The following is a 15021-nucleotide window of genomic DNA, read 5'->3' as shown; positions in this document are numbered from 1 at the left end:
CTTTCACCTTTACCCTCACCCTTGCGCATCTGTGTGCAGAACTCACCTGACTGTCTTCCTCTGTATCAATGTTCTCCAGAAGCTCCTCCAGTCGTTTCTTCTCATCGTCCGTCATGGCAATCAGGCTGTTCGCATCAGACGCCAACTGTAGCAACAACACACAGGTCGAATGTCAGAAACTGAAAATATTAGGCTAGCCCCGGAGGTTTTGCCAAAAAGTACTTTTAGCACCTCCTCTCAATTCTATACAGTTACAGCCATGCAAAAGTATATACTGTAAATGCAGAAATGTTCGCTGTGGTTTTATGTTTGCGGTTTTTGCGGCAACGTTTCACCGCGAACTTAGACAAACGCCACAAACAGTCCATTTTCGCCTTAGCGAAATAAAGACCTTGTGAATTTAAATGCATTTACAGTAGTATTTTGTTTTGTCCTGTAGAATTTGTGGCGCTGAATGGCCGGGTGGCTACACTAGCGGGAAATCGAGAGGTAACGGGTTTGATTCCTGGCAGTCCTGGCTACACGTTGTGTCCTTGGGAAAGGCACTTTACATGACTTTCCTCACGTCCACCCAGGTTTTAAAATGAGTACCTGACTTCGGTTGGGGAGGTAAACACCGGTGGAAGGAGAGGGATGGGCTCCTTCCAATACCGTGCCTTAGATACAGTTCTGTAGATTAAAAAGAACCCACTGCCCCTAAGGCCCCACAAATTGGTTTTATAAGATTTGATACCGTCTTTTAAATGGGGTCATGCAGAGGTCAATGGAATTTCAGCTAACACCCCCCCCCCTTCCGCAGCCAGCTGTAAAGAGTACATGTATGTGCATTTATTCATCAACTGGGCAAACTTCACAATCTTCTTAAATTAATCTAAAAGCCGACCATACAGTTACATTCATGAATTGTTAGCTTTCACAAGGTGGTAAAGATCTTTGTTGGACTACATTTTTACTGCAACCAAGGAGGTTAGAAAGTTTTGCTGCGACGTCATAGACTCCGGGGGTCGCAGATAAATACTTCGTTCTGCAACCTTAATTTTGAAGTGAAGCAAGAGGGCGAGGAAAAAAAATGTGAAGAAGACAGAATATTAGCAGTGTGGTGAGGTTACCGTAGAAAATACAATCAAAATTACTGTGGATTATAGTTAGTAGTTCCGCTACATTATTCTAGATCTGTGATCTTCACACAAAAAAGCAATGCTGAACCAAGGTTTACTATCAACCAATGCAGTGCCATCTTACTACCAACAAAAGACAAGATTGACAACGTCACGCATAGATGGAAATAGACAGCTAGACATGAAGCCCTTCCCATTGTAATTTGCGGTGAAGTATTTATGTTGTGGTTGGCTACCATTTGTGGCCTTGCTCTTTGAGTTACCTCCCGAGTCCCGAGCCATGTGCGTGGGGCTCTTCTACAAAAATGTTAATTGTTCATTACGGTTTTCAGCCTCAATGGACCTCACACAAAAGATACTAGCAAGTATTTCAAACAACAATGCAGAAAATATGTCAAGACACGTTGCTGTGTAAGCAGACTTCTTAACCTCTTCATGAGCAATTTAAAGCCTTTTTTGCAGTCTATTGTCTGTCCGCAGAAATGCATACCACGGAGGTCACAGTATCATTCTAAATATTTGTGTTATTTCGTGCCTTTGTTTGGCATTGTATTGAGTATGAATACCTCTGGGAGCCATAGTTTGAATACTTTTAATGTCACAAAGACTTGAGTACTTGAATATCTTGTTTGCTGACAAAGTAAAAATCTACTTTTTACACTCAGGGTGTTGTGTAAGCCGAGGTTCAATACACCCACGGAGTACTGTCAGCAGTGGCTCAATGTTGCTACAACACTGACATCATCATCGTTCCAATTAACTTTTGTCGGAAGGTGTCATCCCAAGCTGGTAATGCCAGAAATCATGAGGCCAAAGTTAAGTCGGCAAGAATGAAATTTAAGCCCTTAATTCGTGATGTTGGCCAATTCGTGGTTATCCTTTCCAGCACTTCGTTACCTTTCACCCAGTGTTCACCTGTTGAAAGGGGGCGGAGTGCCGGCGTAATTACGGTTGATTTGTGGAGGAGAGACTGTACTGATGGATTAATGACACGGTGTTACCTGTGCGTGAGTGGGACTGATGTACGACTGGGCTTGGTCGATCTCACACATCATTACATCTGATCAAGTCTCATCGTACTCTGTTATTAGGGGTAATTATGCAGCCGGACAGAATGGACCATCTCGAGTACTGCCCAAAGGTTAATTACCGCCCGGGGACATTGGGACGACTCGAGACATGCAAACGACTCATTATTGAAAAGATCCACCATGTTCTAAGTGATACAGCCTAGTGTAGCCTGGGAGACCAGACCCCGTGATTCGGCGCCATCGCCCACCACACGCGCGCCCTCACGGAGGCAAGCGGATAGCGGGGGCGTGCTGGATTGTGGGAGCCGACAGCATAGTGGGGCCTGTAAAGTTCGGGCGCATGTACAATGGGCGATCGCGCCAAATCACGGGATCTGGTCTCCCAGGGTACCAAAGGACATGTATGGACATTACCGGTACAAAGCTACAAGGGGTACGATAAGTACATAATCCAAGCTAAATACCGCTCAGGCTATTACATCCTACAATGAGATTAAACTGGCATAGTCCAACATAGCTGGCCTGCCCAACATCCAATGACAGCCGACATCCCCCACCCCCCAGCCCCAAATAAACACAGCAGCCCCCACCCCCACAAAACTAGGTAGTGTATACTGCGTATAGAAACAATTTTGACAGGGCTGGCGGGATGTTACGCGGTATAACATGGCATGGAAAGGGTCTGCGTGCCTTTTTCCCTGAATCATAGCAAGCTTTTTTATAAATCGTCGTTAATCGTAGACAGCCCGCTCTAATTCAACGCATTGTTGGTAAATTAATTCTACGTAGCATGATATTTGTTGTCCAGATTCTTCGTTAAGCGTTATTGACAAATTCTTCCTATCACACAGTCACCCTTCCCCACAGGCAGATACCCGTTCCGAAACTTAGTGATGGGTCCTGGAGACAACTATGATGTAAAATGTAAAATAGATTATCTTTTTAAAAATCCTGATACCATTTCAATTACATGTGATTTGTTAGCTTGAGATTGTTTTAAAGAGTCTTTAGATTTTCCTTCAGACTTATTTTTAGACAACCCACGACAGTTCTTGCTGAGATTATGGTCCATACAGTGACAAAGTTTTTCACTAGATATCAGCTATGTGAGTTTAAGCTGTCAAAGGTTACAAACAAGAAAAACGTTGAGCCATGCAGCGGTAACAACGGAGGATGGTACCCAGATAATGTCCAAAGCGGTCTGTTTTGTTCAAAATTAACCTGAACGTTGCTAATGAAATGTGACCACAAGAAGATCAGAATAACCCGACCTTTTCTCAAGGCCGTCTCCTTCCGCCAAGGCAAAGATGATCCCTTTACATCCAGACAGTGATTTCAGCAACACACATTAATTCTGTCAAATCTGTTCAATGTCACTCGTTTCACATGACACTGACGAACAAAAATTTCACTTATTTTCCAGGGTGCCGGTGACGTAGAAAGCATGCAGACAAGCCTTAGGGTGTACCTCAAGGGAGTGCCAATGTTATACTAGCATTATTCATGCCATAACTCTATTGTGGGAGCGAACACTAAAGTTGACATGATTATTGGTTTGAACTTTAGTTTATTGATCAGAAGCTCATATCGGCCTGCAGGTCACTTTTCAATGACCCATCATGCGAATATGAGCCTGTCAATTTGTAACGATGATATGTTTACTCAGTAGCTATTTGTACATACATTGTACAAACATGTGTAATCCGTAATTCCTTTCTGAGGGCCCGTTTTACGCTAAACTCAGTAGGACTGCCTACGCATTGTGCTAAATTCAGGAAGTCAACTACAACAAAATAAAACATGGCCATCTTGATGCACATTATGGGGATAAAAAGCTTTCCGTACTACATTGTAATCTAATTCAGGTCTGGATTGTTCCATTGTATTCATGGGGTGTCCGGCAAAATTAGGCTGTGAACGCCGATACGACTGGGATTCTTTCTTTGGGACATCTGGCATTCAATTGTGTGATATGAAGAACTTGTCAATAACGCTTAACGATAAATTCACGATAACAAATGACGTGCTACGTAGAATTAAAGTGACCAATTGCGCTTCGCGAATAATTCACCGACAACGCTTGATGTCGAATTCGAGCTGGCTGTGAGTTACAGTGAATTAAGATTGCTTGCTACGTGTCACGGAAAAAGACATTCAGACCCTTTTATTTGACAGCAGGTGCTACAGTGAGGTTATGATGAGCAAACTTTTTTCTTTCTTTCTGCAAGCTTGCATCAGTTTTGTGGTTGTCAGAGGATGTCATCCATATAATCAAATGAACACGGCCTGATATCTCTTAAAGGCAACCAAAGCAATATTAGGGACCAAAAATGGAGAAAAAAATGCTGAAATCTTTATTGTAGTGACATTTACTGTCTAGCACATTTGTGTAATAACTTCATACTTTGACCATTTCAAAACCGCGCAAAGACATGCCATACGGTGATCCCCTTAGTTTCGCGAGCTTACAAAAACCTTGGCGACGATTTTCAGTGAGTTCTCATATTACAACGAAGTCATATTTTTGCATCATGGACGTCGCTATACAATTGTGATAACGTTGTTTAGACTAATCATGTAACTATAGAAATGACTTTCAAAATCAGATTTTGGGGCCCTAATATTGCTTTGGTTGCCTTTAAGAAAATGGGAGAATATCACAATTCAAAAGTTGGTTGTTTGATCAAGAAATTACAAGCAGGAGGAAAACATACACACAACTTCCCTACAGCTGGACTAACACATGGCACTGGATATCACAGAGTTCACACAAGAAGTGTGTCATACTGAATGAGGTCAAGTTCGCCGAAACCACTGCTAAAGGTACAAGAAAGCCAGCATTATAAGTCACTATTCAGTCATATATAAATATATGTCCATCACGGTCAAATCTCCGTGGATACAAGGCTGGATTTCACAATATCAAGTTGAAGTATATCCCATCATGAAGTAATCACAGGGCTTCCTGGCATGTCTGGAATTCTGGAGCTCCTCACACACCCCGGCCTGGGCACACCCTTCCACTGAACCCTGCCCTCCTCCAATTAAGATGTCTAATACAAGGCTGGTAAGGCCTAGGGAAAAAAATCACTGCGTTTCCGGTTACAGTACTGAAAAAATTGAGTCGGTAGGTGGGGATTCTCTTCTTTTTTTTCTGAAGTTTTTTTATAGATATTGACCGAAGTTATCCAACAAATACAGTGTAATGTTGCAAAACTGGGATGCATCATATCATTCATAGAAGTACAGAGTTTACTACACATCCCCACATTAACTGTCCAAAGCCTTCATCTATTAACGGAGTGTGAAATACAGGAAGGATGCAAACAAATAAACAAGATTTCAGATGTCAGATCGAGTTTTATGTACCTTGGTTGACAAAAAAAAAGCTAGGGTCGGCAGGTTTGTGTTCTGGTTGGTCTGGTAACTGGAAACACAGCATTTTTGGATTCTATTTTTAATTTTCATCACTTAGATGTCAGTTTCATGTACGTTGCTAGCGGTCGACCAAAAAAAGGCTGGAGTTGGCAGATTTTTGCTTAGGTCGGTCAGGTAACCAGAAACGCAACATTTTTTTTCCTAGGCCCATAAGGGATGGTGCAGGACACGGGTTCTGTGTAAACAGAATCACAGCCAGCTCCCAAACAGTCCGAAGGTTTCGTGATGAAAGCCACCATCAGCGCTTCCAGCCTACGCTGCTAATACTCTGCACCGATGAAATAACAAACAACGTACCGCGCCCGAATGTTGGAACGTTTAGATACAAGGACTTGCGGAATGACAAACACCTGTTAGAAAAAAACAGTCTAGGCATTTCATACTGTAGATGTTGACATTTTTCTGCAGTGGTTTGACATTTGAGGTTTCATTGCAAACCGGAAACCACCACAAAAATGCCTGTTTTCTCTTTTGCCTGACTACTCTCTTGTTTCAACCTCAAGCTGAAAACCACCACAAACACTCTATTTCTCCCTACCACAAAATTAAATCCGGGTGTTAACGGCATTTACAGTGTCAGAGGACATATAGCCTGTCCATGTTTAGTTTTAAATTATTATAATCATACGTCTGACGTTGACCGCCTAACATTACAAAGTTTCAATGATAATCTAGGTCAAGTGAAAAAGTCAGAATTCTAAACCTGCTAATCAAAATAGCTAGCACATATTTTGTTGATTCAAACACAGAAGTCATCCTGAATGTTTCTAAGTACTCCAATTGTTGTTTACGTCATTTTGATTTTACTCAAAGGATTGTTTTCTGGTAGCTATTGGTTGTTTACAAACATGATTACAAGATTGCGTCACATTGACGTCAAGAATTCTCAAAACACCTCCTCAGTTGCAGGACTGTTACTCAATTCGGGACTCTGTGCCAAAGCTAATAAGAAACATGTCTGGGACTGGGGAGTGCATTGACATCTCACCAATGACTTTACCACAAAAGTTTGACATGTTTTCTATCACTGTAGCTAAGCTGGCACAACTGTGAAGAGTTTCCCATTGCCAACAAGTGTTTGATAAATTCAACTCACTTTAAAACACTGCATAAGGCTCTAGGCCTTTCTGTTGCTATAGAAGTATATCTTCCTTAGCAACAGTTGCCATAGAGACACGACAGGCACTTTCAAGGGTAAGAAAATGAACACTCTCCAGCCGCTTTTGACTTTCTCCACGTTTGATGTCATTTGGACAAGTTGTACACAAGTAAAATTAATGCTGCTTTACTATCAATTAGGGGCGTATTTGCTTAATTTGAATATATTTGCATAAAGAGCCCTAGAACCATAATGTCCCACCTGGCCCATAGTACATCATACAAAAAAATGATAGAGAGACATCAAGCTATCATTCTATGGTACTGGACTAATTGTGCACAGGGTGGGCTCCATCAGCAAACCATCAGGACTGAAATATGACTGTCAGTAATGTACATTTGTAACAGTATCTGACAGTTACTGACAGTCCCATTTTAGTAACATTTCAGTAAATCAGCTTTACTACCACTCCTGTACTATTACTGACAAATACTTAAGGCTTCCTATCTCTTATTGTTGGTGGTAGCTATGACACAAGTTTTTCAGGTTTCTCCTCCTGCACAGTATTGTAACAGTAACTGACAGTTACACATTTTTAGTAACATTTCACAAATTTTCAGTAAATCAGCTTTACTACCACTCCTGTACTATTACTGACAAGTACTTATTAAGTAACAATTTGACATGTTTTCCATCGTGGTAGCTAAGCCAGTACAGCCGGGAAGCGTTTCCCATTGCCTTTCTCTCTCCACTGGGTCAAACATCTACGGTTGACAGGAAAACTCACACGGTGGTGACAATTTCTCAACAGCGCACAGTTGGTGGCTGAGAAGAGCTTCTCAGTGTTTTCCTGCTCGGGAAGATGGGAAAAACACACACGCCCCGACGGTTTGCTGTGGGCGGGCAAATCTAAACCTACCCAAGGTTCACTCCAGGGTAAGGCTAATAGCAATCAATACTGAAAAATCCACAGGACCCCAGGCCATGAAAATATCACAACGCAAGCTAGCTAAACACACCAGAATCACGCACGGAAAGCGCATTGCCAAGAAAGGGAGCGGACCGATGGCAGAGATCACACGAAAAGTTCTATGTTTTGCTCCAAACATCACTTAGCTATGAGGAGAACTTGTTGCGGTGTACCACCTGGCTTGTCCATCACAGTAACAAATTGTCCTCGTGTTTTTAAGATGGCGATGTCGTAACTTTGTCACAGGTGAGGACTTGACGTGTTAGGCATGACTAAAATGTTCAAATTCTGTAAAAGGAAAAACTGCTTCCGCAAGCAGTAAGTACTACACGTGGTGTGAAGGAAGTTATGGTTTAAAAAATGTTGTCATTTTTAAGTTCCTATATTACCTTCACTGTGAAGGTTTTTATCATTCTGTTTTGTTAGTTGTCACAATGTTGATATGTCACTTTTTATGAGCAAGATTGTAGAATTTGGGTGGCAGACTTCAGAAAACAGTGTGTGTCTTTTAACAAGAACAAAATGACTAGTCCAAACCCCTAGCGGATTCCGGAAATGCATTTTGGAACAACGTATACTGCCTTCACTATATTCTTTAACATAGACAAAGTCTTAAACATTGTACTGTAGATTTTGGGGTAGCAGACAAAACATGTCATTTAACAAGTACAAAATGACGCTACACGTCCACACCCCTGGCAAGATTCCGGAAAAGTAATTTTGGAACAACTTATACGGCCATCATTATCTTCTACATTGTAATCTAACACAAAGGCACATACATCCAACAACACCTATGATTTGCAACTACCGGTACCAGCATATACTTACTTGAACCACTCATTTGTAATCGGAGGAGGCTGTCACGGCGTATGTTTAACACTGCAACTCTTGAAACGCACTAGACACTAATAATTACATAGCTGGTGCTACCTGGCTAATCTATTGTCCTATTTATAGTCTGTGTCTAACGCAGTTAAATCACTTCTCTTCTTGAAAAGGGCATTCTGCAGCTACCCAAACTACCTGGCTCTAGCTGGCTCTAGCTGCACTTATATCCTTAACTGCCAGGGGGCATTCCTAACAACAGTAACATTTGTAAATAGATTACCTGAATGTTTCTCTTGATGAAATCGGGTTTCTCTTTGTCTCCAGAGCCGCCCTCCTTGCTGCTTGATTTTTTCTTCTCTCGTCTTCTTCTTCTTTGATCTTCCTTGCCGCTAGCGGCACCTGCGACGGAGCTGTGTTGAGAACTAGCGCGGGAATTTTGCCCACCTGCCAGGAAAATAAAGACAATATCAGGCAATGTTATACAAATGCCATTTATCACACACCACATGCATAACAGCAATAACATTTTTTCATCCTTGGTGTTTACTAAGTTAAGCACATCCCATGTGTCAAGCCTGCCACCTAGGGACTATTTTTTTAACTGCACATCAGTCACTAAACATTCATTCAATCAGAATGCAACCCTATACACATTTAAGTGTTGTATACTGCTGTATACATGGTTTTCATCCTTGGTGTAAGTCAAGTGCAGCCCATGTATCAAGCCTGCCACCTAGGGAATGCTTTATGAAGTACACATCAGTCACTAACATGCATTCAATCAGGTTCAAGCCTGTTTCATACACACTACAAGAGCTATCTAGCACTCAAAAATCATGACTATAACATGCCCAGAACACGAGATATCAAACTGGAAGATTCGCTGCAGTATGCAGAAACGAGTTGCTAGGGGGCCCAAAATCTAAAAATTTTGAGGTCTCATCAAGACCTACCCACGTATCAAATATTGATACAATTCATCCATGCTTTCTCGAGTTATGCTGTCCATTCATACACACACACACATACAAACGCTACCGATAATATAACCTTCTTTATGTCATACCTGGGCCGCGAAAACGTTCGATACGGGTGTTCCGGACCGGGTGATAATTTTCCGTATCACACAGGGTTCTACTTGTATCACACAGGCTTCCATAGAATATTTAGAATGCATTTTGAGTGCGCTGGGTGCGACGATGTCGAAAATTCGAATGCCAGATTTGGAGGTTGGAATCGATGTTGTTATGATTTCTTTGTTCGAGGACACAAAACTCTTTCAACTTCAGGCACATTTCGCATTGAAATTCATGTTTTTTCGGGTTGGTATGACATAAATAAAATACAACATGGTGTATTCCGCATCACCCTCAGTCCCAGCCCTCCCGCGGGTTGGATCGCTCTCCGGCCTACCAGCGATCCTACCCACGGTCGAGCTGGTACCTCGGGTGAAACGGAATATCCCATGTCGTATTCTATCTTGGCAAAGGTAAGAAAGTGTTATGAACTAGCCTGATGTGCCCCTGATGGTAGACCTGTCTGTGGTGGCGTGACTCCCAGTCTTACTGGAGGCAGTACTGCGCCCATCCTCCTCTGTCTGGGTCTGGAACACTGGCACAAACTCTGGGCTCTCCTCATAAACAACTGTCAACAAAAAATCAACATCATCAATACAATACACTTGTTAATGAGAGTGAACGTGAAAGTGATATCGATCCAGTTTAGCTCACTTAAGAGCTATTCTTCTACTGGTTGTGACAGAGGAGACAGACGCTATGTACAGTATTTACAGGTTCACTGTACCAGGGAAATATTACCATAGCTCTTTTCAACAAGCACAATGAACAGCGGACCACAGTTTAACACCCCATTCTAAGGACTGCGACCCTTTCCAGTTGCCTGCATGTCGGGTGAGCGACACAGCCAGAATCAAACTCACGGCTTCTAGTTCCAGAAGCAGGGCCGTTAACCACTGGACTATGCAAACTACACTGACTCAAGTCGGAATGATGTTAGGTAGTGCCCCTGACCTTGGTTGTGACTGTCGGGAGGTGCGAGAGCGAGGAACTTCATGGTGTTGTGTGACACTTCCTTCTGTTCATCCCGTCCCTCAGGCTTGATATCACCCATCTCGTCTTTCAACCTGACACATGGGGAACAACAAACGATACACGCATAAGTCAGAAAAAAAAGAAATGGTCTTCAAGTATCAGAGTTATCAGCAAAAGTGCATAGGAATCCAATACAATATTTTGAGTCCTGTTTAAATCATAGCTCTCAACTTACTAAAATTAGCAATGATAATTACAACATATTCTCAGCAGTCGAAGACAGGACATTACCTTTTAAAGAGGTCCATCCGCTGTCTCTTGACTTCTTTCTCCCTTAACATTTTCTTGGCCAAGATGCGGTCAAGTTTCTCCATCTTCTTAATGGCTGCTCGCAGCTTTGGGTCCTACATATTGTGGAAACAAGAATTCAATTCCACATGTATTCCCACCCACAACATAATCTCCGTTTTTGTTGTTGTTGTTGATACAATTAATTGACTTAATTCCTAAGACTTGCGATTGCGCTGAAACTTTATAGTAACGTAAACCCGGGATCTCCCTCCCCAGAAACATAGAGCAGGATATGGGGGAAGATGCCAAGCACAGGATACAATGTGTGTGTTGTGAGGGGGGGGGGGGGGGGGGGGGAGTCTGGAGGTAAGTCAAGAAGAGAGCAGCTGTTATATTTTGCCTTTTGATTAACATCCTGTGACCGTGATCTGATGACATCAACCCTTTCTAGTAGCGTGCATGTTGTGTGAGCGACACAGACGGGATTAGAACACGGCTTCTTGGTCCAGAGGCATTCATTTGATAGAGATGTAGCCCGCTGGACTGGCTAAGACTAGTAATATGATATTGGTAGTCATTACCTCAATGTCCTCATCTCCCCCGCCCTCCCCTTCAGTCTGTCCATCAGTGATGGGCAGTGGAGAGTCCGTCCCACTTTCATTAAGAGAAACATCGTCATCGTCATCAGGAGTTCCCATCTCCCTCCCTGAAACATACAAACAATAAACTCAATTTGAGGGCAATAAACTCATATTTGGAAGTTAACAACAAAGGTTCATTTCATTTTGATTATTTCTTGAATAATGCTTCTGAATATCTTGCACATACATGTAGTTCATCTCATTGTTACTACATGTATTACCATTAACAAGAGCACTTGTTCTTGAGTATGGTAGTTGGACACATACCACCACCAGTGGACCAGCCCCCTGCTGTAGCGATTGCACAAAATTTTGTGGCCCAGGGGCTATTGAAACGGAGGTGAACGTGATTTCAAAACAGTTAAGCTCACTGAAGAAATATTCGTGCACTGGTCATGACAGAGAAAACAGATGCTATGTACAGTATTTAAAGGTTCATTGTACCTTGCTCTTTTTGACATTTAGTACAATGAACAGTGGACCATCCCCTCCTAAGTAGCATGCAAGTCGGGTGAGCGAAAACAACCAAGGGTCAATCTCCCAACCTCTTGGCAGATGATGTATATGAATTTGGCACTAAACCACTGTAGTAGTGTGGGTTGTCCAGTGGTTTAGTGATGGGCACTGCCAAATTCATATATCTATATCTGGTGCAAGATGGACTCTAATTCTGTTTTTAAATCTTGTTGTATGTAGTGTTAAAACATCCAACCTCTTGGCAGCACTTGTTTTTTAGTATGGACAGTAACATGTAAATAAAAGATATTGACCTATTGGAATGAGCTGGCTGGCTGCGATGGACTTCTGTGCAGCCTCCACCCCTGCCTTGTAGGCCTCCTCCATCTGTCTCCCCAGCCTGAGGGCGTCGCTGCGGTCGTACTGGGGCACGTCGGACAGCTCACTGGACAGTCGGTACCTGGAGCTCTCCTCTCCACTCTCACTGGCAGAGTCACCCGAGGACAGGTACTCTTCTAGTTCTATGTCCTCTTCCTCATACTGAGAGCAAGAGAGTAAAAAAGCATCTGTGAATAGTATTGTATACCTAACCCCAAGTTCAGGTTCAGGTCCAGATTTAGATCCAAAGGTTCAGGTTCAGGTCCAGACTTATAAATATAAAAGTGCTAAAAATACTTTTTTCCTGTTACGTGTAAAGTTGCATATGCAATTTGAAAACTACATATGCGAGATTATATACATTCAGTAGTAAACACAAAAGTTCAGTTATAAACACAAAAAACAGCAATGTTTTCATATTTTTCAGTGCAAATTTCACGATCTAAGGAAGGTTTAAGTTGGTTTAAAACAAAAAGGAGAGTATAACTATAAGCGAGAGATTTTTTTTTCAAGTCTGGACTTGTTTCCAGACGTTTAGGTTTTTTTGGACTTGAACCTTAATATTAGGTCCAGTCCGGATCAGGTCCGAGGTTTAGGTACGCAGCACTATCTGTGAATAGTTTCATCATTGGGTTGGCAAGTCACTGGATAGCAAATTTTTTGTACACAACCATGTGTCTTATTTTTTTGTAAACTGGTTCACAACAAAGCGAACCAGTAAGAATCGCCCTGAGGAAGGTGACAGACGGTCACCGAAACGTCGGTGTGAATAAAACTCTTGGTTGTGTACAAAGAATTTTGTTATCCAAGTGCAAAAGTATGTTACGAAATAGATATCAGTCCAAGTCAACACAGCAAATGAACTTCTCATATATCCATGAGAGGGCTGAGACTAAGGATGATGTGGAATACATTGTGTTGTACATGTATTTCATTCATGTCATACCCGCCCGAGAAAACACATATTTCAATGAATCAATGCGAATTGCGCCAGAAGTTGAAAAATTTGGTGTCCTCGAACTAAAATTGTAACAACATCAATTCCAAAGTCCAAATGCGGTATCCAAATTTTCAATCGTTCCGTATAAGCCTGTGCATTCGATAGAAGCCCGAACAATACCTTAAAATATGGACCGGTCCAGAACACCTGTAATTGAACGTTATCTCGGCCCAGGTCTAGATCTGACAAAATATGTTTACATGATGTGTATAAAAAATTCACAGTGATATGTGATACCTGAAGCAGTGGTGGTTCTGGTGTGAGTATTTCCAGCGAGCCCAGGGATGTTCCAGTGTAACTCCTCCTGGAGGAGGCGCTGCTCAGGGACACCCTGCTGTCGGGACGGGACCGACCGGATCGCGCCGGCTTAGTGATGCTCTCTAGACTGCCTCTAGTGATGTCCATAGCTGACCTTTAGTTTGTCATATCTCTGTTTAGAATGACATAAAATGAAATTGTCAAACTACTAGCTAGTACACTACGAACAGATGCAAAAGTGCAATCAGAAGATGTTTTACAGGGTGTATGGTATAGTATGTAATAATTGTAATTTATCTCAAAATCCTGTCAAGAAAGACACGGCTCAAAATTCATTATTGGGAATAGGATCAGCATGCAGTAAGCTATAGACATCTTTAATGTTACAGCACAAAGAAACAAGACAATACTGTAAACGCATTTAAGTTTGCATGGTTTTTACTTTGCAGTGGGGAGAAAATGGAGTGTTCTTGGTGGTTTTATGTTTGTGTTTGAAACATCAATAGCGCTACTGCAGTCATAGGTGGGCAAAAAGTAAGTTTGCGCTGAATTCGAAGGGTTCACCGCGAAAATTAAACCCCTGTGAACATTTCTGCATTACTACTCAAACTTGGAACCGATGTGATAACGAATTCACAATGGGGAACAGTTTTTCTACCCATGAAAAATTTGCACGTGAAAAAACATGTTGAGCATGAATAAAACTAAAAGTCATTCAACTTCTTGAAACATGTCAGAACATCAGCATAATTAATATTAGACAACAACAACAATTGATACACGTTAATTTTATCATCATATGATCAGAGATCGATGATCTTGTAATGTAGTAAAAGCAAACCTTCTTAAACACAAATGCTTTGGACTTGCAAGCTGATTTAATCAATGAGCAAAGCTCCGTTGAAAAAGTATGATTTTTAAAATATCAGAACTCGATCCCTCTGATGCCAAATAAATATATTATGGTATCAGGTCTTTTCCCCCCCAGGACGTTTCCCCCCCTAGACATTTCCCCCCCTGTTGAAGACATTTCCCCCCCAGGTCGATTCCCCCCCAGTCGTTTCCCCCCCAGGTCGATTCCCCCCCAGTCGTTTCCCCCCCAGGTCAATTCCCCCTCAGTCGTTTCCCCCCCTGTCTGTACCTGACTAATGGTAGTCGCTACGATTGCTAAAATGCACCATCTACATACACCGAATATACACACCTTTATGCTGGATAAAATCAGTAACATTATATCATATATAACGTTATATATACTTTTCGAGCAGGTGCTGAGCTACGCGCCATCATAACCCGACTGTGCAAGCCGGCGCCGGCGATTGTCAAGTCCGCCAGCGGCGCCTGACCAGGCCCACTCCGCCCGCTGTAGTCCCATGAATGTCACAATGATTTACAGGATTAGAAACTTACAGCATAGCTAGCAGTTTCGTGTCATTTTTCAGCGTATAGTAATCTGATA

The 15021-nt window shown here is 42.1% G+C and overlaps 1 protein-coding gene across 2 annotated transcripts in view; it reads right to left on the bottom strand.

The window, feature by feature from the left end:
* Nucleotides 1–15021, bottom strand: part of LOC136432187 (fibrous sheath-interacting protein 1-like) — a 41536-nt gene that overhangs the window by 22726 nt on the left and 3789 nt on the right. For both annotated transcript variants that reach the window (XM_066423232.1, XM_066423231.1), the window contains exons 2-9: nucleotides 13542–13734; nucleotides 12241–12466; nucleotides 11411–11535; nucleotides 10830–10942; nucleotides 10518–10630; nucleotides 10000–10131; nucleotides 8768–8931; nucleotides 47–145 (exon numbers count right to left, since the gene is read on the bottom strand). In XM_066423232.1, coding sequence (XP_066279329.1) covers nucleotides 47–145; nucleotides 8768–8931; nucleotides 10000–10131; nucleotides 10518–10630; nucleotides 10830–10942; nucleotides 11411–11535; nucleotides 12241–12466; nucleotides 13542–13709 — 1140 coding nt within the window. In that variant the 5' untranslated portion in view covers nucleotides 13710–13734. The remainder of the gene's footprint in view (nucleotides 1–46; nucleotides 146–8767; nucleotides 8932–9999; nucleotides 10132–10517; nucleotides 10631–10829; nucleotides 10943–11410; nucleotides 11536–12240; nucleotides 12467–13541; nucleotides 13735–15021) is intronic.

The sequence above is a fragment of the Branchiostoma lanceolatum genome, chromosome 4 (assembly GCF_035083965.1).
Source record: "Branchiostoma lanceolatum isolate klBraLanc5 chromosome 4, klBraLanc5.hap2, whole genome shotgun sequence".
NCBI classification, from domain to species: Eukaryota; Metazoa; Chordata; class Leptocardii; order Amphioxiformes; family Branchiostomatidae; genus Branchiostoma; species Branchiostoma lanceolatum.
Note: the sequence above shows the minus strand (reverse complement) of the source record. Positions and strands in the feature narration are given on the sequence as shown.